Source organism: Pararge aegeria, chromosome 3 (genome assembly GCF_905163445.1).
Source record: "Pararge aegeria chromosome 3, ilParAegt1.1, whole genome shotgun sequence".
In the NCBI taxonomy this organism is placed as follows: domain Eukaryota; kingdom Metazoa; phylum Arthropoda; class Insecta; order Lepidoptera; family Nymphalidae; genus Pararge; species Pararge aegeria.
The window spans coordinates 10,573,822-10,594,919 of NC_053182.1; the positions used below are offsets into that span (position 1 = coordinate 10,573,822).

Below are 21,098 nucleotides of genomic sequence, written 5' to 3' on the forward strand. Positions count from 1 at the left end.
CGAAAAAAAAACAATTACCATTAAAACCAAAGTTACCCAACTTGGCTGATGAGAAAAATATACCGTAAATGTACCCTATAGGTATAAACTAAATTATTCACATGTATCTAATCTACGAGTTTTCATACCTTGAAATGGAAAATCAGTGATATTTTGTTTTTTGCTCTGTCTGAAAAGTGACTAGGTACTTTTATTAAAAGACATTTGTACATTAATTTAGGAAGATCAATATAATAGTTTGATATTTAAAAAAATAATAATGTGAGTAGGTTCATTTGGTTTACGTATTTTATTATACTTAATTATGTAAAGAAAAATATATTATAATTTATTAGTTAAATTAAAGACATGGTTTCTAGTGTAAATGTTGTTATAAACATTCATCGTATCAACAGTATGATGGCCACGGTTAGTGAAAGCGCGAACGCTAACTCTGTAACGGTCGCGGCATTGGGTGGCGAAGGCGTGGTTGTAGGATTCACTTGCCTCTCCGTGGACCCGCATGCGCTTGCGCAGGATTCCCACTCCCGACACACGTCGCAAGCCGTGCTTTGCGACACTTGGTAAAACACGCGGGCGCGATGGCCTAAAATAATAGTTTTTTCTTATAGTAATAATTGACGGGCCAAGCAGAAGGCCCACCTGATTCTGTATCTTAGTCGACACCTTTAGCTAGCCAGTGTGGAAAGTAATCATTTACCATTTACCAAGTGTTAAAATCCATAAATAATGCATTCCGAAACCTAAATTTCAAATTGAGTTCATTTCAACTCGGTTGGCAGATACCTATGTAATATACTGTAATATATAATAATAGTTATGGGCGTCATTTCATGATAATTTTCCACAGTGGCTAGCTTAATCTGGTATCAACTGAATTACAGAATAGGCCTGATTTGGTAAGTGTAAATTATCGCGTAAAAACAGAGCAAAGATTTATTTCATAGATAAATTAGATACATATAGAAACACCTAAAGCAGAATTTTTTGTCAGAGCTCGTAATGAACTCCTGCTTCGAAAAGCGGCCACTCAGGAAATGGACCTGGTTGAGCCCCGATGTTTCGAAGATAGACGAGGTCGACTTTATCATGTCGACCAAATGACATAAATATTCAATGATGTATCTGTGATCAAAAGGGTGAAAACAACAATTCTGTTTGGGAGGCAATATACTCACTAGAGTCGTAGAGGTCGGTAAGAGTGACCCACGCAGGGCGTTGTCGGGCCACGGGTAACGCACGCGGCGCCGCGAGGGTGGCGCAACGCTCGGCAACACTTGCGCGCAGCCAGGCCACCACTTGTGCTCCTCCCGCCATCACTCTAGCGCCTACCACGTGTCGTGCCGCCTGACAATAACAAGAACCCCATCTATATTATCTATAGATAATCTACAATTGATTCACACTCGCGGAATGTTGCTAGCTCACAAACTCATTTCACATTTTATGGTGAACGGTTAGAACATTACAGGTAAAAAAATAATTACTGTCGTCTGCCGAATGGTATGAAGTGGTTAACAGTTTGTTTGAGAAACCATTCTAAAGTGGAGTGGTTTTTGATCAATATTAGTCGCGTACACGGTTTCTGTATGTTCTTAATTCTGTGGTATCTACTAGTATTTACATGTGAAATTTGAGATGGATGTTTGTTACTAAATCAAGACAGAACTGTTCTACTTATTCGATCGTGTGAGAGTTAACTACGTTTTGTATGGAATCAAAAAAGCGCCATCTAGCTGCATACTGGAAAACACTATTGTCACTATATGTCAATGCCATATAAGTCGAAGTAAAATTTCACGCGATCGAATAGGTAGACGGAGTTGAAAGTCTCACAGCACAGAAATAGATAATAGTCTGGAATAGCCCAAAGTCTTAATTTTATCCCGGAAAAATGTACGGTTCCCGTGTTAATAATATTATATATCGTATCGTCGTCGTATTATTATTATAACGACGTGTTTTTTGCATAGTAGTTAGTTCAGGGGTCAAAGAAACATAGCCTCGAACAATTAGTTTTTATAGTGTTGGGGTTTCTTTAGAGAATATTATTATAATCCTTTAAGATGTTAAACTTAGATTTTCGTGGTAAATCAACATTTCTTAGATATTTTTGGATTTGTTGATATTTGGACCCAGTTGCATGGATCGTGGGCACGACGGGACTGCGTAGGTACGGAATGTCAAGTTGGTTGTCACGAGCAGAATCTGACTACCCGCTTTCGTGTTTTTCGTGCGAAATATCGACTAATCCAAAAATATTAACGTGGTATGTACCCCTTGAACTATAGTTAAGACATATTATAATCCTTATTTTTAGGTTGCCAAGGTATGCCAAATAAACTAAGCGATAGTGCAGCTTGATCGCTCAAGGTCGACAGCACAATATTTAAAAACATAAGTAGGTACATACTTATTGGATAGCTTGACCAGAAAAGTGAATCAAGGTTTGATACTTAATTCCATTTTGAACAGCATCTGCTATATCGTTGAAATGTTCAGTCAATTTGAAAAGCACTTACCGTTAACTCGGTGATTGTGTTCAGGTCCGCTAAATATCCCGATGGTAACTGTACAGTAAGTAGGGTCAGTCCACTTTCAGTTTCGTTGGCAATAGGAACAAACCTAAAAGAAAAAAAGAGTCTATAATCTAAATTAGAATAGGTTAAAAGTAACAATTTTTGGGTAAGTTTATATTTAAGTAGTCACGTAATAATAGGATTTTTAAAACATAAATAACCGACTTCGTAGTAAGCAATATATTGATCTATACAAATGAAGACATATAAAAAAACGCAATTTAACATTTTCAGTTTTTCTTAAAATCTAAACTGCTGATCTGAATGTGATTTCTGAGGGTCTAATTTGAGTTTTAATTCTTTTAATTAAAAATCATTTTCGCAATCGGAAAGTGATGGATTCTGAGGTTTTCTACCTCTTTCCTACATAAAAAAATACAACTGAATTGAGTAGTTACCTCATTCTTTGAAGTCGTATAAAAATGACATCATTGTTTCCGAATATGTGTGTCGTTTATATTAAAAAAAGGGTTAAAAATCGTTTCAAATATCTTAGAATTTCAGATACCAAAATTATTATCTGGAACACGCTATGAAAAAGACTTACCCGATGCAAATGGAGAGCTGAAGACGTTCCCTAGTGGACACCTGGTCTACCCTGGGATCAAGAGTGTACCGCGGCCAGGCGGCTGTCACATTGGTACTGCCCTTTGCCGCCAGCCCGACCATTGCGACACCTCGACCCTCGGTCACTGCACTTGCATTAAGTGCATTGCGAACCTACAAAAGATATCTCTTAAAATTTCCTTTGGGCAAACACTTGTCTGTTTGCCTGTGTGTCTATTTGTCTGCCTGTGTGTCTGTTTGCCTGTGTGTCTGCGTGTCTGCCTGTATGCTGCGTGTCTGCCTGTATGTCTATCTGTGTGTCTGTTTGCCTGTGTGTCTGCGTGTCTGCCTGTATGTCTGCGTGTCTGCCTGTATGTCTGCCTGTGTGTCTGTTTGCCCGTGTGTCAATCTGTCTGTCTGTGTGTCTGTTTGCCTGTGTGTCTGTCCGTCTGTCTGTCTGCGTGTTGCGTGTTTGCCTTTGTGTCTGCGATTCTACCTGTATGTCTGTCCGTGTGTCAATGTGCCTGCTGTGTGGCTGTCCGTCTGTGTGTCTGCCTGTGCATGTGTGTCTGTCTGTCTGCGTGTCTGTCTGTTTGGGTGTCTTTCTGTGTCTGCTGTGTGTCATTTTTTTTTCACAACTCCATTCATATGGGTAACAATTGACTGTGTCAGGGAATGTTTAAATTTTTTTTTTAAGTGATTACTGTATTTGTTTTGCCTTGTCCTGATTCTAAAGAAATCTCGTCTTGAAATTGTCGTTAGTTATTTACTATTTACCAATTGTGTTTGTATGATTAGGGCGTTGTCGTTATCAATATTAAACTGGCGTGGTTCTTCAAAGCTTGCAACAGTTACAGCTACTCTCAATTTGTTTGTTGTCTTTATCGTTTCAGCAAATTGCGCCAGCGCATCCAACTAAAAACAATATAAACAATATAAACGTTTTTATCCTTCCAACTTCTGTATAGTAAAAGGATTTGTGGTAATTGGAAAGAGGTGATTAGCTCGAATTCCAGCCTGAATTCCTGTTAATTTTTGGCAACAAAAATAGTATCTAATGCTCCTTTATAACAAAAATAGTAATAAGCTGGTATCAAAGATCAACCACGTAGTAATCCAGTTCAATCAACTAAGACAGTTACATAAAAGTACTCCAAAAGAACTAATACAAAATTCACAACACATAAAATTCACACATAAAATTCTTACGACATCAGGGTCTTGATCTACAGGGCCTAGAGCTTGCAGTAAATAACGAGCGACAGGAACCGCTTCTTCCAAAAGGCTAGATGCTAACATAGCTCGTAGACCCCACGCCGTAGTGGAAGCTTCTAGACTATTTCCTTTCAACCATGGGTTTTTCCATTCTGCACCAGAAATTCTTCGGGACCAGTACAATGTAGAAACATCTGAGACAAAAATATTCAACTTATGAAAACATTCTGTAGATGCACAGAAAAGTGTAGTAATGGTGAAATTTAGTATCATACACCTTTCATCGATCGAAGCTTTTGATATTATATCTTAATGAAAAGATTTTAGAAAAAGGTTTTTACACAGATTTTTTTTTACTGTCTCATATTATTCTCAATTAATACCATCTGTTTTTAATACCATATATGCCAAAGTGTATTTCTTAACGCCGTAAGTAAGCAACCAATCAACTTAATATTTGGCGTAGAGTTAGATGAAAAGACGGCGAGCAACATATACTTTATATCTCATTATTTAGATATTTTTTATCCCAGGAAAACCAACAGTTCCCAGTATTAGTTAATGCGGACAAAAAACGGCTCTTTTTGCGCAATTTTTAACGATTACAATCGAATCATCTCTGCGGAACACCAAAAAGTATGAACTTCGTCAGCTTATCGTACAAGGTAAAGTGGCAGGCAGAAGAAGGCCTGGCCGAAGAAGAATATCATGGCTCAAAAACCTACGACAATTGTTTGGAAAGAGCACCAAATCATTATTTAGAGCAGCGGTGTCCAAAGTAGAGATAGCCCTAATGATTGCCAACCTTCGTAAGGAGACGGCACCCTAAGAAGAAGAATCGAATCATCATGAATTACGGGGTTCAGATTAAATAAATTTTGGGTACTAGTCGTTACTTATATATATGGTATAGCGAGTATTGGGTATAATTATGTAAAGATAGTTTTGTCGAGTACCCGAAGTGTTAGCGTATTTGTCCATGATCTGCAATGCTTGGGTGGCTTGTGGGTGTCGGGCTGCGGCCAGTGCGCTGCTCAAAAGTGCCAGTGAATACGCATCTAGATCAGGTGATAGATTCTTCGCGAGGAAGTCCAGGGCTTTGTTCATCGCGTTCTTGTATAGGACTTCGTTGCTCTGTAATAATTTATAGTAGTTGCGTAGATTTTGATTGGTATTTTAACATTTATATATGTTTGAGGCAATAGTTTATTTAATAACTAGTTGCATATATTATAATGGACATATTTTACACATTGCGATCAGATAAAGTAATCGGTAAAAATTTCGTTTTACAGGCAAAATTTACGAATTTCCCCCCTTTTCCATTAAAAAACAGTTTCTCTGGAGATTTCAGCCATCTTCTAAGATATTATAGACCATAGTGCACAAATGTGTGCGTAAACGCAGGTGCACTCTCTATTTCCTGACTCAATTAGTCCAATGGGAGGGCAGCTCCGACACAAACAAAAAATAAATCAGGCGCAAGACAGCTTATCGTGCCATCCGAAGCACGGGGGTGAAACAGCGCCAACCTCCAAACTTCGGGCTGGTAGGTAATATTTTACTATTTTTTTGCCCTATACAAGTTGGCCCTTAACTACAATCTCACATGGTGGTGAGTGAAGTATGGTAGTCATAACCCTACGGTTTCTACGCGAGATAGATCGCTTAGCGGCACGTTTTTGTCGGTAGGGCCAAAGGCTCCCACCAGACCAGACCAGAGAAAATTCAGTACCTAATTATAAATTCCCAATTTGCCCCTGCCTGGGCTACTTGTTCTTAAATTTACAACGCTCACTGTTGCGCCAGGGAGGTCGTCAATAATGTCGTCAATAGGTCTATAAAAAAATCTCCACAGAAAAACACTATAGGTACTTTTCATCAGCCTGATTACGTGATCGAACCCAGGACCTCGTGATCTGCAGTCATGCTAAGTCATTGCAAGAACGAGGCAGTATCGGTAAGTAATTGTTCGCTACATATAAATAAGAGCATTATCATGGTTACGGCTGGTTGAATATCGAAGCACTGAATCAGCTTCACGTATAATTTAGATATTTTACCTTGGTCTCCTGTAAAGCCAGTAAAGCGTAGGCAGTCAGCGGAACAACAGTTTGTGCTCGCGGGTCGTTTTTCTGCATTGAGGATGGAGTTTGCCAACTGCCATCGGATTTTTGCGAGTTGATCAACCATCTCGCAGCAGCCATGGTGGCTTCCGGAGATACTTCTACATACCGAGATGAGCGGCTCAGCCACCGTGCTGCGATTGACGTCATCCTGCATAGATAAAGTTTAAAATAAACCTAAGATCTAGGAAGGTAAGGAACATTATACCGAAACAATACTTCACAGGATTTATAGGGGCATTATTTAATGTTTCTGAGACTTACAATACGCTAATAGTATTTGAGTAAACCACTGCTATTGTTTTTACTGAAAGAAATCAATTACAGCCAAAACATCACATGCAAAAGTAAAATCAAGTGACTTCTGTCACTTTATTGGGTACGCGTTGCAAAGCGTACGTACTGTGCACGTGTCGGTCTTTTATCTTCAATAGGGTTGTCATAATTAAAAACCTTGGTATATTTTGAATTGGTTCGAGTGGAGAACTAAATATGCTTCTTTTGTTTTAATATTTTTACCTAATGAAACATACTACTGCACCCTTCGACAGCATTGCAATGCTGTTTTGCGGCAGAAATACGGTTGATTAATTAGAGTGAATTACTAACCATACATCAGATTCAGCATCGTCACCGGTCTCTGCTGCAAATGAACCATCCGGTCGACGGAAAGCCATAAGTCGCTGATAGCCTGTGGAGGCTTGCAAACGTGCATCCTTTACTATTGTCACTTCGTCGTCTTGATCTGTTGCCTAAAAAATATTCATCATTACCGTCGCATTCCTGGACAGGAACAGGTCTCTTCGCTCGGGAGCATAAATACCACGCTGCTACAAACGGGTTGGCATGGTTTCACAATCCACAGGTTATAATAACCAGGATCGATGGCTTGACATGTTCTCCGAGGCACGAGTTTGGACACTACCGATTTTCCAGCTCTGGGCTAGCACTGAGTTTTTTTTTTAATAATAAAACTCCATTCGTTATTTTTAACTACGTTTTTATTTAAAAAAAATACCCGGGAATCTTACCCTCGTGATCCATAGTTGAACACGCTAATGACTAAAACAACGGCCCCAATGAGGCAGTAAATATCATTTATGGATAATAAAAAAAAAAATAGTTTATTTTTATTTCTCATTTGTTAGTTAATAATACCATGATATAAAGTACAGCTAATCAAAACTTGAATAAGTACACAGTGTTCCCGAAAACGGAATGAACAACATAAGATGTGTTATTTTTGAGTTCTATAGTGGTAAATCGATAGTATAAAGGCTAGAAGACTTAGCTATTTCAATCATTTACGCAGATTTAATTAAATCATCGGACTCACCTGGAGATAGTCCAGTAAGATGCAAGCTCGCGCTAATGGCCGCAAAGCATAGTAAGCATCTGCAGCAACGGTAGACGGTGATTTTATTGCTCTTAAGGCGTTGGCTAACAAATCACCGGTGGCTTCTAGTGATACGGCTCCAATTTTAGTACCAGCAGCGGGAGTTAACGTTACGTTGGTTCGCGCTACACCGCGACGGCCATCCAGAAGTGCCCATGACCAAATTTTTTCTTCGTAACCATTCTGTTGGCAATAGACTTTTAGGTAAAGATCGTGACATGACCGGATTCGAATTCAGTTCTCAACTTTGCGATTATAAATATTATTATTAAGGTTTTTTTTTAATTTTGGATGCATTCTAGGTCACCTTGAAGGAAATTTAACATCCCAAAAATTCAATAAATAACCTAGAAATATGTTAAAGTCTTAGTTAGAGGCAATTTTAATAACCGTGTAAAGTCTGTGTTTATTTTAATATCACGCAAGCAATTATTAATAACAATGGAAGTTCTTTCCACCTCATTTAGCAGCACTCAGTACCTTACGGGAATATTATGTCATGTATGTTGGTCGGATTATTATGACGGATAACAGAAAACTTTATAAAACTTCTTAAAATGGGGCCTACTTAATGTTGCTGTAGTCATTTTGGGGTTAGGTTGGTTTAATTAAAGCCGATTCGATTTATAATCATGACATGATTGTACCCATTAATGAGTCATTGATGATGCATGGATTGTCATCGGGAAATTTAATATGAATAGTAATTAAGAGCTAATCGACAAGATACTTTGTATTTAATATTTTATTAAATAGTTAATCCAAAAACGAAATGCAGACCAAGATGTACAAATTCAGGGTGATGATAGATTTGTAATGCAGTTATTGCCTTCGGAAAAGGGAGGGCTCCTTTTGACACTTAAATATGTTCTAAGTAAAAGAAACGACGACGACATTAGGCGCGTCGCAGGTAGCCGCTGGATTCAAGCGGCACAAAACCGTGGGATTTGGAACTCCTTACAAAAGACCAATGTCCAGCAGTGGACGGCTATCGGTTGATATGATGATGTTGATGAGAAGAAACAATGCGAGGAAACGTGCACACCCGAGAGTTCTCCATAATGTTCTCAAAGGCGTGTGAAGTCTACAAATTCTACGTGGTAGACTAAAAACCCGTCTCATTCTGAGTGGACCCGCGTACTGTAATGGGTTGGTGATGGGCTAATGATGAAACGTGATTCAATAATCAGTGTTAGCATTTGCTAAAGCACTGGTTTTCAGTGTGATCGATCATAATAGCAATATAATTGTATGGTAGGTACCTTAACATCCAAATGCATAACCCAAATTCTCCCGCAGTGAATTGGGTATCTTTTAAGAAGATTTCCCCCCCCGACAACAAAAAAAAAAAGGTACCTTAACATCAATGGTGCGGAACAGGGATGCGGAGACGCCGTTGCCGTTGGCTTCGATGATAATAGGCGCTTCGCCACTGCGTACAGAAGTCACCAAGAAAGCTGTACTTTTGGAGCTTCGAGCTGGCACAATCACGCGCAATCGACGGAACAATTCGATTTCTGCATAGATGTTTTAAGCATAAATAATAAGACATCTTAAGGTAGATAGATTGGAAAAACAATATCAGAAATTGCGAGAACTATTGCTTTAAGAGCATTTTTTAATATCCAGAAAATATCGTTACAACGAAGATAGTCCTATAGATAATTAATCAGGGTACAGTGTGTCCAATTTAACGAAAAGATAAACTATTGGGTTCATACTCACTTTTAGCGGAGTCGATGCTATTTTCGAGCGGTTCGAATTCGTAGAACTGTTCGGAGTTATGGAAAGTTACTTCAATCGACGTGTCAACAGTGAGTGTGCTTTTCAAAGTAACAATTACCGCCAGAGTTTCCCCCTTTTGCAAAGTGTCTGGTAGCTCTGCGGTAAGGGAAATGGGAAGAGCGGTGGCAACTTTGCGGGGCTCAGCAATACCCAATCCTAAAGTGGGATGCACGGCAAAAGCCCCCACGGTCCATTCACCAGGAGTAACTGGTGACCAGCGCTCCCGGGTTCCAACGCCGTCATTGCTGTTGGTATAATTATTACGATTTAAGGTTTTCTAGAGTTTTCCATCAGAGATCATTAAAATGATTGTACGATATTGTTGACATTAATTGCACGAAAGATTAGGTAATTTATTTACATTAAATCAATAATGGCCTTAATAGTCCCCTCTGCAGAGTCATACTAAAGTTGGTATTATAATTTTATAGCAGACACTTATGCCCATTTTTCACTAAACTAAAGTAGGAGTCTTCTAAATCGAATGCCTAGTGATTTAGGTGGTTCCTAGAGAACAACAAATTTTCTTGAGCTCTGAAGTTATGTCTATCGGCTTAAGCGCCCTCTTGAGTTACGACACAGGTGGCAAGTTCGTTGGATCGTAAAGTTTAAGGGACTCGTACACTGGTACTTGACAGATACAAAAAAATATAAATTCGGGTTTTTTTAAATTACTTAAATCCATACGAAAAATGAAAAAAAAAGATAATACAAACACAAAATACCATACCTTGTTGCAAAAACTACAGACATGTTGGGTTATATGAGTTGTTGAGAAAATAGATTCTTGAAAAGTAAATAGGAATAGGAAATCTAGGAATCTTCTTTATTATTGCCTTGTCCGTCGTGAAAACGGGCATTAATTATTTCCAAGAAAAATCAAACAAAAAAATCCAAATTTCAGAACGAATTATTATACGCAAAAAGAAAAACATTTATACCCAATAGTGAAATTGGTGAACATCCAGGTGACGTGTGGTGATAGTGTGCGCGTAAGATAGTAGCGCGGAGATGGTGGTGATGGTACACGACTGAATGCATAAGGACCTGCCTGGGGTGCTCTAGTACCTGTCTCTGGTTCTGACACTTCTGTTGAATACATAACGTTACAATTATTGTTTAAAGCAGAATCAATACTTATAGTCCACATAATTACTAAAGTACGTGTTAAAATGATATCACAGTAATTATGACGAACAGATTTTAAAGTTTTACAATATTTTACAAAAAAACTTTCTGATTTACCTAGCTTATTACTTGCAATGACCAGACCATCCGTTAAAAGGACCATTCCTGCATTCTGAAACAATTTACTTAACGATTATTTCTGTGTTCACCAAACACCTATAAAGGAGAAATGATAGCTGCTGTACTTACACTGAACACATCCGAAGAATTTCGTCCTCCCAAATCCAGACCCAAGCTCGGCAAATGGTCTTCGTTTTTGAATAGAGAGTGTTTTAAGCCAGTGAAGCTTTCCACTTCTCGTTCGATCTGAAGATTGTCTCAAATAATTAGTATCTAACGTCGTCGTTATAGTAAACGCAAATAAATCATTTGAGTTACAAATGGTTAAGTTGTATTCCGTTTTGATGAGCTTTATTAAGATTTTTATATTACCGTGTACATATCAAGTCCGCTGCCCAATCCATTTTCTCGCGTTAGTCCTGTAAGGATAGCGTTATCGTCACCGCCTAGCAGAGCAGCTTGTGAACCGGCCTCACCCGAAACACGAAATTCCACTAGACCGTTAGGTCGAAGCAGTGAACCTGATGATGCTGAGGTCACGGATATCTGATAATCAAATTCAAAAATTTCATGTTCAATTCCAATATTCTCTATGTATTGAAATGCAAGAAATAACATTTTAAATAAAAGAAGATGAAGAAGGAAGCAGATTAAAAGAAGAAGAAAAGATAGACTTAGAAGATTATTTCAATATAAAGTCACAAATACTGATGGATCATATCACAAAGAATAAGCCTTGCAACCTTGATGATAAATAGCGCCAGTCTCGGGCTCCTTGTTCTTAGGCCATGATTATATATGTTACTATTCTTAGATGACAATTTGAATAGCGCATTTTTTGACAATATTTTATATGTTATTTATATATTCCGTAATTGTTATTATACTTAGTTACTGTATAGTTATACCGTACTGTGAATAAGAGATTCAATGATAAAAGAGTTTGATAATTCTAATCAATATTAAAAAATGGATACTTGCCTTATGTTGCAACATTTCCCTTTGTGGAGCATATACTGCTGCAGATAGTACATTATCTCCAGCCAAACGCGGGTACCAAGCAAGCAGTATGCAACCAGGCGCCATGTCTGCTGTTACAGGCACTGATACGTCTACGCTGCGTCGTGCTGGACTTAACTAAAAATATAAAGTAAAATTTAGTACAAATTAAATTTTGGAAATAGAATCCTGTAAATATAGTTACAAAAAGCAACAGTCTACTTTCCTTTATAAAGTAAGTATTAAACAGTTACTATAAATTTAACTGCCCGTTTCATTTTATAACCAAACTGTTTTTCTTTTTATCCAAAATTTAGTTTTTTTTGATATAATATAAACAGAAAATTTGAATGTGTTTTGTTTAATATAAATACAGAGAAGTAAACAGCGGGTTGCAATCAAAAATATACACAGATTTCGGATTCAAATTTAGTCTTTGTATACAATAATCCTTAAGTGGTACTTATCGAAACAAAACTTAGATACGGATTTATTCCTCTAAGCTAATAGTTTCACGAAATGATTGATGTCTGCGTTCTTTATTTGTCTACACTTTGCTGGATAGATGAGCAGGTAAAAAAGGGAATTAAGAACTTACTTCCAAAGTCTTCGCTGCAAGAATATCACCTCTTCCAATAATTACATAGTGAACGAGATCCATTGGCTCTGTTGCGGAAATCTGAGCACGCATTTCATCACCTACTCTTGTATCACGGGTAAGCATTTCGACTATTAAGTATTGTCCACCCTTTTCAATACTCTTTTGTACATTTACAACTCTCTCTGATATTTCTTTATACTTCACCTGTAAATTAATCGATTTAGCTAGTATACAGTTTTACATTTTTTATATCTACTGGTAAAATGTCACTTACTACAAGATTAAGCGTGGAGTTCGTATGAGCCACGTCTGGTGTGTACATATATTTTGCGAAACCTTTATTTAATTTCACTGTTGTAGTATTAACGGGAGCTCCATCATCCCATTGCCTTGCAACAGTAATATCGCCAGTCGTATTTATTGTGTGACCAGTTGAGTTTACTAATTCTATCTGAAAGTATCGTATAAAAGTAATAATTATTAGTTTTCAACTAAACTATTAAATGCACTGCTTATAATTTGAAGTACTTTTCTACATATATATTTTTAAAGTACATAAGATAAAGTCTATCTTAATGCTGTTGAATATACATGAGATTGTTGGATATTCTTGCACGATTTACATACATACATAATGTATCATTAACGAGGTTATAATTTACAGCTGCGTTTGACGGCACTGCTTTCTTAGATTGGATCTTTTTAAAGTCACGCACGTCTTACCTGGACATTGTAAGGCAGAGTGGGTTTGAATCGGTCCGGAGCTGTGACCTTAAGTCTGTAAGGAGTCCGTAGAAGTAGAATTCTAGATGAAATATTTTGTTTAATTAGCGTGTTTTTTTCTTCTAGCACTGCTTCTACAACTAAAGGTCTTGCGGCGTCTTCAGCCAGATCCAGGTCTGTCTTGAGATCATAAACGACATTCGCCTGACCATTGAAGTCGACTACTTTTCGGGAAGGAGTAGAGAATACTGGTTGCAATAGCCCGGAGAAGAATACAGCGTACGCTGATATGGTCAGTTCACCTTTCACCGGGAGACCATTGAAATGTCTGTGGATAAAATTTAATAACTATAAATATGCAGACAAGTTACACAACTATAGGAGAAAAAGTATGGAAATGTAGAAGCTGGCCAGATTAATGCCTCGGGTTAGAGATTGGAGAGAAAATATTTAACTACATCCCCCAAATAACCTTTCGAAAACTGCTCTAGAAGAAAATGTTAAAGAAAATTTGTATTTGTAAAAATTTTCTATTTATAGAACAGATATCCACGCAATATAAGAAAGTCATAATTAATGAAATATATTAACTTTTCTATGAAGATTTCATTTTCAAACGGAATAAAAACAATAAGAATCAAATTGATGCTTGCTTGTGTACGATGAGTCCGTAATTACGTTCGACATCTGTATTGAATTAAAATTACTTTGTGTACGGCGTCTTCTCCTACAGAAATAATGATAGACTGTTGAAGAAAGAAATTCTTTGATAAAAGATTGAATTGTTTTCCTTATCTTATAAGTGATTTTATATTTTTGATGCAAAGTACCTACTAATATTAATCTTTAGTGAATTAAATTTAGAATTGGAGTTGAAAATTTAGTAAGCCACCGAATTATATCACATCAGCAGCAGTTTGCTAGTCCACAAGTATGTAATATAAAATATTTGGTTCTTATCTCATTATAAATCTACCCGACGTAGCTCGATTTCCACAAGATAGATAACTATCGCAATTCGCACAGCTACGTTTATAACGAAGTAGATCAGTTATATACCGGGAACTAGATATAATAGTTCTTGTTTTACCTTCACAGTTGCTTCTTGAGATTTTCTTTTTTGTAACAAAAGTAATTTTTAACAAACTAATATCTATGGATTAGGAATTCATAGGAAAAATAATTCGTAGTAGTAGTTTCGTACCTGGCAGTTACGTTTATAGAAAATCGTCCATCACTGAATAGTATTTCTTTTGGCATCTGAATGTCCATTTGAAACTTTGGTAACACATAGTCAGCCACCATTATCTGCCTGGAGTACTTTTGACCACGCGCCTCCACCTATACCAAATAACAAAGTTAGTACCCATTTTTTGACGGCCGATTGACGCAGTGGACGGCGAACTTGCTCTCTGAGTCCAAGGCTGTGGGTTCGATTCCCACAACAGGAAAATGTTTGTGGGATGCAAATTTATGTTTTTCAGTTTTTGTATATTATAAGTATGTATGTATATTATTCATAAAAATAGTCATCAGTCATCTATTACCCATGACACAAGCTGCTCTTACTTTGGAGCAAGATGGCGATGTGTGCATTGTTGTATTTTTACTTTGATTTTGTGTAAATATTCTAGTAATACCGTTAGGAGTGGGTTCTCTTGAATCAAAAATATATCAGTAAAGGCCATCATGTACCTACACAAAAATATAATCTCTAGAGGTTAGACAAAGGCATCGATCCGGTTTGTAATTTATATAAAACCTTTCACATTGTTTGCTTTTCATTACGCAAGTATTTAATTTAGTAGCGGGAGGTCTTTATTTAATCAGAATCTCATGTAGGTACAATTTATTTTCAAAATTCAAAATTCATTTATTTCAAGTAGGCCTAATACAAGCACTTTTGAAACGTCAAGTCTGTCCGTGTGTAGTGACTCTACCACCGGTTCGGAAGGCAGATTCTACCGAGAAGAAGCCGGCAAGAAACTCAGCAGTTGCTCTTTTCCAACGTCAAAAATTTACATTTTATATTTTAACATTCATTTTTCTATCTTGTGAGAGATGAAAGCGGAGCCGGATGCTTCCAAGCAACCTTGTCATTTAAAAAGTATAGTCACTTTTTATGGTTAAGGTTCCAAGAATAAGGTGTATATAAGAATAAGGGGATAGCTAATTAATACGAAAATTGGTTGAGTTGGCAGTTTTAACAAGAAACGGAAACGTTTCAAGATGAAACGCTGTGTAATCTTCGAGTAGCCAGCCAGCTTATATTTATAGTTGTTGCCCAATGGCTTGACCTTTCGAGTTTAATATAAAATACTTACAAGCGTGAAAATAAACGAATACATACAAACGAAATTACGGAAATGCGAAAATACTATGATATATTATGCATATTTACTTGAATAGTCCATTGCCCAAGCGCGGGTTCGTCTGCAAGCAACAATTCCTCAGCAAACAGACCTCTGTCAAGTGGAACGGATGCCCACTGCCGGACCGGAGATCCGCCTGTATCCAAGATGCTTATATCCACCGTCCCTGATAACGGTAGCAGGTATCTGCGAGCAAGGTTAACAAATTACAAAAATGAACGTTGCTTGAACTGGTTATGATGGATCATTAACGGATATTGACAAAGATTTAATGAAATGAATTAAACGAAACAGAAGTTGTTGATTCAGCAGTTATGTCTTTAAGTTGTTGATGTAATTATCCACAACATACGTAACGACTAATTTTTAAACACTGACAAAAGAGGCCTCTTAAGTTTGAAAGCTTAGTCTGCCATTATATTCTGATAAAGAAGTATAGGAACCAACCAACAATTTCACTTTTATGTAGTCGCATTTAAGTACTCTATTTTGTAAATTTATGGGTTTAATAGTACCTTTCTTTTTTCTATGCCGTTGATACTAAACTTTGTCTAAATCTGTTCAGCTTTTTTACCCTGAAGAGAAGATAAAAATGTACTTAAGATATTGGCAGGCACTTCTAGATGTCGGAAGACGCATGAAATGTAAACCCTACCACCGGGGGTCGACGACCGCGCCATCATCTCACGTAATCTTAGCGTGCGAACACTTTGTACCGCCTTGTGGTGCTACAATCGAAAGTGTTTACAATGTGTGTTAATGTTCCGGGCAGAGGTAATATTTTTTATTTCTTTAGACACGTAAGCTGCTACAAATAAAGTATATCATCCAGTACTTTAGAAGATTTTTTTTGTATTCTCTTTACTGTAATTTCGCCTGGTGGTAAGTGATGATGGAATCTAAGATAGCGGGCTAACCCATTATATACCATACCATTATACCATTCCCGTAACATCGTACCAAAACGGTAAATATATTGACGGTCTTTGTCGATAGCTGGATAAGTAGCCGAACATACTACCGGACGAATCTAAGGAAACAAATTCAAATTGTCCCCTGCCGAAACTCGGGACCTACTAATTGCAAGACAACAGTACCTACTCATCACTGCGCGAACGATACGAAACAAAAAAAAATCAACAAATTCAATTAATAATTCGCGTAACAAACATACAATTTTGTGGAAGTCAATGATATAGACCAGGGGTTCCCAACAATATTAAGCCAGCGTCGCACATACAAGTTAACAATGTCTAAACTAGCTAGTTCAAATGGATAGGTACTTATCCTTATTATGACAGCAATAAAAAAAAAACTTGATTTTATTGAAGTAAGAAAGAGCGCCTCGCAGCCTCGACACAAACAAAATGTTGGTAAGGGTAATTTACTATTTTTGATCATACATAATACAGGTCTTCCAAAATACATCTTCAGAAGAAACTAAAAATTTTATCTTTGCCTGTGATTCTTGGAAACCAGAAGGATAAAGAGCTAAATAAAATTCTTACTTGTCTAAAGCTATTACTCTAAAGTTCACAGTATCTCTTGGTTGATACACTCGTTTATCTGTCTGCACGAAGACGCAAAAACTTCTCGGCTGGTAGATCAGAGGTGCTGATGAAGCAAACAGTGGACCTGACGTAGACCGGGCAACCAGTTTATATTGCCCCGGTCCTGGATCGCCAATCTAGATGAAAAAAAAACAATTATGACAAAGTTCTTTGCCAGGCCCAAATACAGCTTTATAAAATATTTTGTCTTCGTCGTAGTGTAAGTTTTAGTAGAAACTAAATTTGCACTACTTAAATATTACTACTACTACTATTACTATACTAATACTAGTGATTCTACGATTTGTAAAATCTGTTTTATGTGAATATAATTTTAAATCGAAATTTTGGTTTAGTTCAAGTATATAAGTACTAAATACCACAAAATAATAAACATTTGAAACATTTTCCTGGAATTCAGATCGGACCTCGCACGCGCTATTTCAGTATTATCATAAGTGATTTTTATAACGACACTTTTAATTAGATACTACTAGGTACGTAAACTTCTGCTAATTGACTAGGTACCTACGTGTATATCCCAATGTTTTATTATAAAACTTGATAGTTAAAGCTATGATTCACCATGAAAATTATGATTAATGTGTCATAGTTAAATGCTTAGTATCTATCTAACGATAAGTAATTAAATTGTTACACATGTTACTAAATCTAGATCCGTGATCAGAATTCATTAGGTTTAAAATTTACCGTGAAAGATCCCTTTGAAATGAAAGCTAAGCCTTACTCCATTAACAACAGTATTCCAGTCATGAAAAATATGCCGGTTCCAAAAAAAAGTCTGTCTTTAAGCATGAAGAAGGCATGTTGTGCCGAACCCACATCGACATTGACAAATCGATTTATATGCCGAAAATATCACGAAAGTACACAAATACACTGTCCACATGCGTGTATACAATCGAGAACGGGCTGTAGCGTCGTTAACTGCTGCGAGTGATTATAGGCAAACCCCTCTGTTAGAAGAGGCATTTAGTCTAGCAGTGGAGTGTTATAGATTATTGATATTTGATGAATAAAAAATATATAGAAAGTATAATGGACTTTACGGAAAAGAATGTATAGAAAGTATCATGAACCTTTCTTAAATAAACTTACCTCGAGGTCTACAAGCCTAGAAGCCGCAGCTGGAACTTGCACTACTCTTCCTTGTGAAAATGGTTCTCCAGTAGATCTTTTTCCCTCTATAGCAACATAAAGATTATGTGCGCGGGATCCTCCTGCTATTGATATTTTATAGTTTCCGTAGGGCCTTAACAATTTTGGCCCTAATATTGATACACTAAAACAAAACAAAGTTGGATGAAAAGCAACTTCACTTTGCGGAATTCCAATGAACATGACACCTTATTTGATATAATCCCCCGCAATTTGATAAATCTGTATGGTGTTATTCATTGTTTGTTTTAAAAACGCCATGACGCACAGATCTTTCAAAATAATCTCTAAACGCGAGTTTTGCTCTAATACCTAAACATCCATAAATGATGCTGACTTCAAAACGCACAGCTATACTCAAATTGAACACAAACATTACGGTTTCAACTAAGTAGATATGCAGCATTTAAACAAAGTTAGATTTGGTTTTCGAACTTTGAATGCATTCTTTTCTGTATAATCTATTTAAGTTAGATTTAAATTTTGTACACCATGATCAATATGAAAACTCAGCGCCTTTTTTCAATGAAGATAGAGCATACATGACTTTGTTGTATTTCAATAGTCTAATAAGTAAGATTTTAATCGAATTCAGACAACCCTTAAGCCGTTAAGCTGTAGATACATTCATAATTTGCCAAATTTACAGACTATTCAATACGACTCTGAATAAATTTAATATTATACAGAGGAATATTAGATGTGGGTACCTAAATATTGTAAAATTATATAACGTTAATGATATCGGCTAAAAATATGGTGGCGTAATTGCTTACAATAATTACGGTTACAAACATGAGAAAAATTTCTAGAACAGCATGTGATGTGATAAATACGCAGAAGCTGTACATTAAATATGCTAGTATCCTACTAGTTCAAAGCAGTATAGAAATGAGCATCACTAAGCAAATATATAATCTTCTGAAGAATTGACTTACCTTTGAACAATGCCAGACGCAACAAGAACGGCTAAACAGAACGTTAGTCCTATTTTGTGCATCATTATACTGAAATGAATAAAATAAGGATTTTGTAATAATGGCAAACTAAATTGAAAAATATCAAATAGCTATTAATTGCTGCTATTGCAATTGGAGCTTCATTTGGAACTTTGTAAAATGTAAGGATTATGAACATTATAAAAGATTTTATTTTCCGTAAACTATTTAGGTATCCAATATTATCTGTTATAAAGTTGATTTTGAAGACTTCGTTGATTTTACATTATTCGCTGCTTTTAGAGGAACATTTACTTTCTTCAAATCGAGATTTTAACCAGTTCCGTTTTTGGTGTTTGATAATTTTTTTAAGAGACAAGCAGAAGATATTGTTATAAAGAAGATAAAAAGAGATTATATTATTTTAAAACCTTCGTATTTGTAAAGAAAATCGATTGAGAGCTAATGCTATAATATTAAGCACACTAAACGGAGCTAAGCAGTTAAGTTCGAAATCACAAGTAGATCATACGATGTTGTTTGTATCGAAAAGTAGACAATGGGCACGACATTAGGATTCTGCTAAGAACAGAGATGACAGGTGTCGTGGGTGAATTATTGTAATGTTGCTATTGAATTCACATGCTAACTGTTACCATACACTGAGCTCACCGTCCTTGTGTCCAGGCTTCTCTGACTCACTGTAAAAACATTAAGTATACTAAGGTATCTATATTTGCGTTGGCGGAATTGTTTATGACCTATTATGGTAAACATGTTTCATCAATTATTTTGACTTAATTTTTTTATTTTTATTAATAGTAGTTATGTTTCTATTATCATTCTCTTTAAATATTCATACATATATTTTAGTTTTAAGTTTGTGGGTTGTACTAGCGCAAATCAAGTTATTACTTTGGTAGTAAAAGTACCGAAGTTTTACGTCAACAAAAACTTTCTTTACATACATACTCAACATACAGTATATTGTGACTTAAGAATACTGAACAATTGAAACAACGCGATTTAACATAATATGTATGCCAATTTATCATACTAAGTTATATGTAGCGGTGCTTATCTACTCTTATGGATCAAAGTAATACTATTTTCCTGCAGCACAACAAGCGATGTATATAAGAAATCTACAATACAACAAAAGCGTTAAAAGAAAGCTTACTGTTTGCTGGGTACCGTTATATTATCCAACAGGTTTCACTTCATAAATGCTTTTCACTTTCAGTTATTGCATGTAACTTAACACTATATCACAGATCGTTTCTATCAGATGCACACAGTTTTTGTGCGATAGTCTCGGGCCGTCGGACAATGTGGCCGCGAGGTGCAATGCTGAATGACTGACTGCGTGCATAGTTCGAGGCGCCTACGCAGGTCGGCCGTCGTCAGAGGCGTGGGGCGCCGCGAAGCCTTGCGAAAACACCGCGTCACAACCTGCACCCACTCTACATCCAAGTGAAGAAACACTACCCATATAACATTGGACAACATTTCCTGTATGGTTGCCCAATTAATATAATAATCGTGATATTTCCATCATATAGGTAATCAGAAATAACATAAGGTCAAAGATTTCTATCGTTTTATGAGTTTATATTTTAATAATTATCTCTGTACGGACAGTTACACTAAAAAGCTAGACACAGCTAGATAACAGGTAGGAAATTGCAGGAGGTTGGAGATGTTTGCAGCTTAGAGTACTCTGCTGCCTATTCTTATATTACCTAAGACACCTTTTACGTTATCTGCGGAACGAGTAAAGGAGGACTCTCTATCGAGACAATCAAAATCTTCATTTCTTTTTATTTGACTATGGGAGGGTA

The 21,098-nt window shown here is 36.6% G+C and overlaps 1 protein-coding gene across 4 annotated transcripts; it reads right to left on the reverse strand.

The window, feature by feature from the left end:
* Positions 1-275: 275 nt before the first annotated feature.
* On the reverse strand, positions 276-20,661 carry LOC120636471 (C3 and PZP-like alpha-2-macroglobulin domain-containing protein 8). Of its 4 annotated transcripts, none has more exons than XM_039907978.1 (26): positions 20,452-20,661; positions 19,258-19,326; positions 18,260-18,443; positions 17,099-17,277; positions 15,620-15,776; positions 14,423-14,559; positions 13,219-13,546; positions 12,770-12,946; positions 12,493-12,699; positions 11,877-12,032; positions 11,268-11,441; positions 11,025-11,141; positions 10,893-10,947; positions 10,589-10,739; positions 9,588-9,892; positions 9,219-9,379; positions 7,803-8,045; positions 7,076-7,218; positions 6,404-6,617; positions 5,297-5,474; positions 4,335-4,534; positions 3,903-4,040; positions 3,127-3,299; positions 2,523-2,625; positions 1,179-1,347; positions 276-586 (listed from the first exon to the last, which is right to left on the reverse strand). In XM_039907978.1, exons 2-26 carry the CDS (start codon positions 19,320-19,322, stop codon positions 381-383), a joined length of 4,320 nt encoding a protein of 1,439 aa, XP_039763912.1. In that variant the 5' UTR covers positions 19,323-19,326; positions 20,452-20,661; the 3' UTR covers positions 276-380. The 4 variants fall into 4 exon arrangements, with proteins under 4 accessions (XP_039763912.1, XP_039763904.1, XP_039763927.1 ...); XM_039907970.1 differs by having other exon boundaries at positions 20,438-20,661; XM_039907993.1 differs by having other exon boundaries at positions 10,589-10,736; positions 20,438-20,660.
* Between the last annotated feature and the right edge of the window lie 437 nt (positions 20,662-21,098).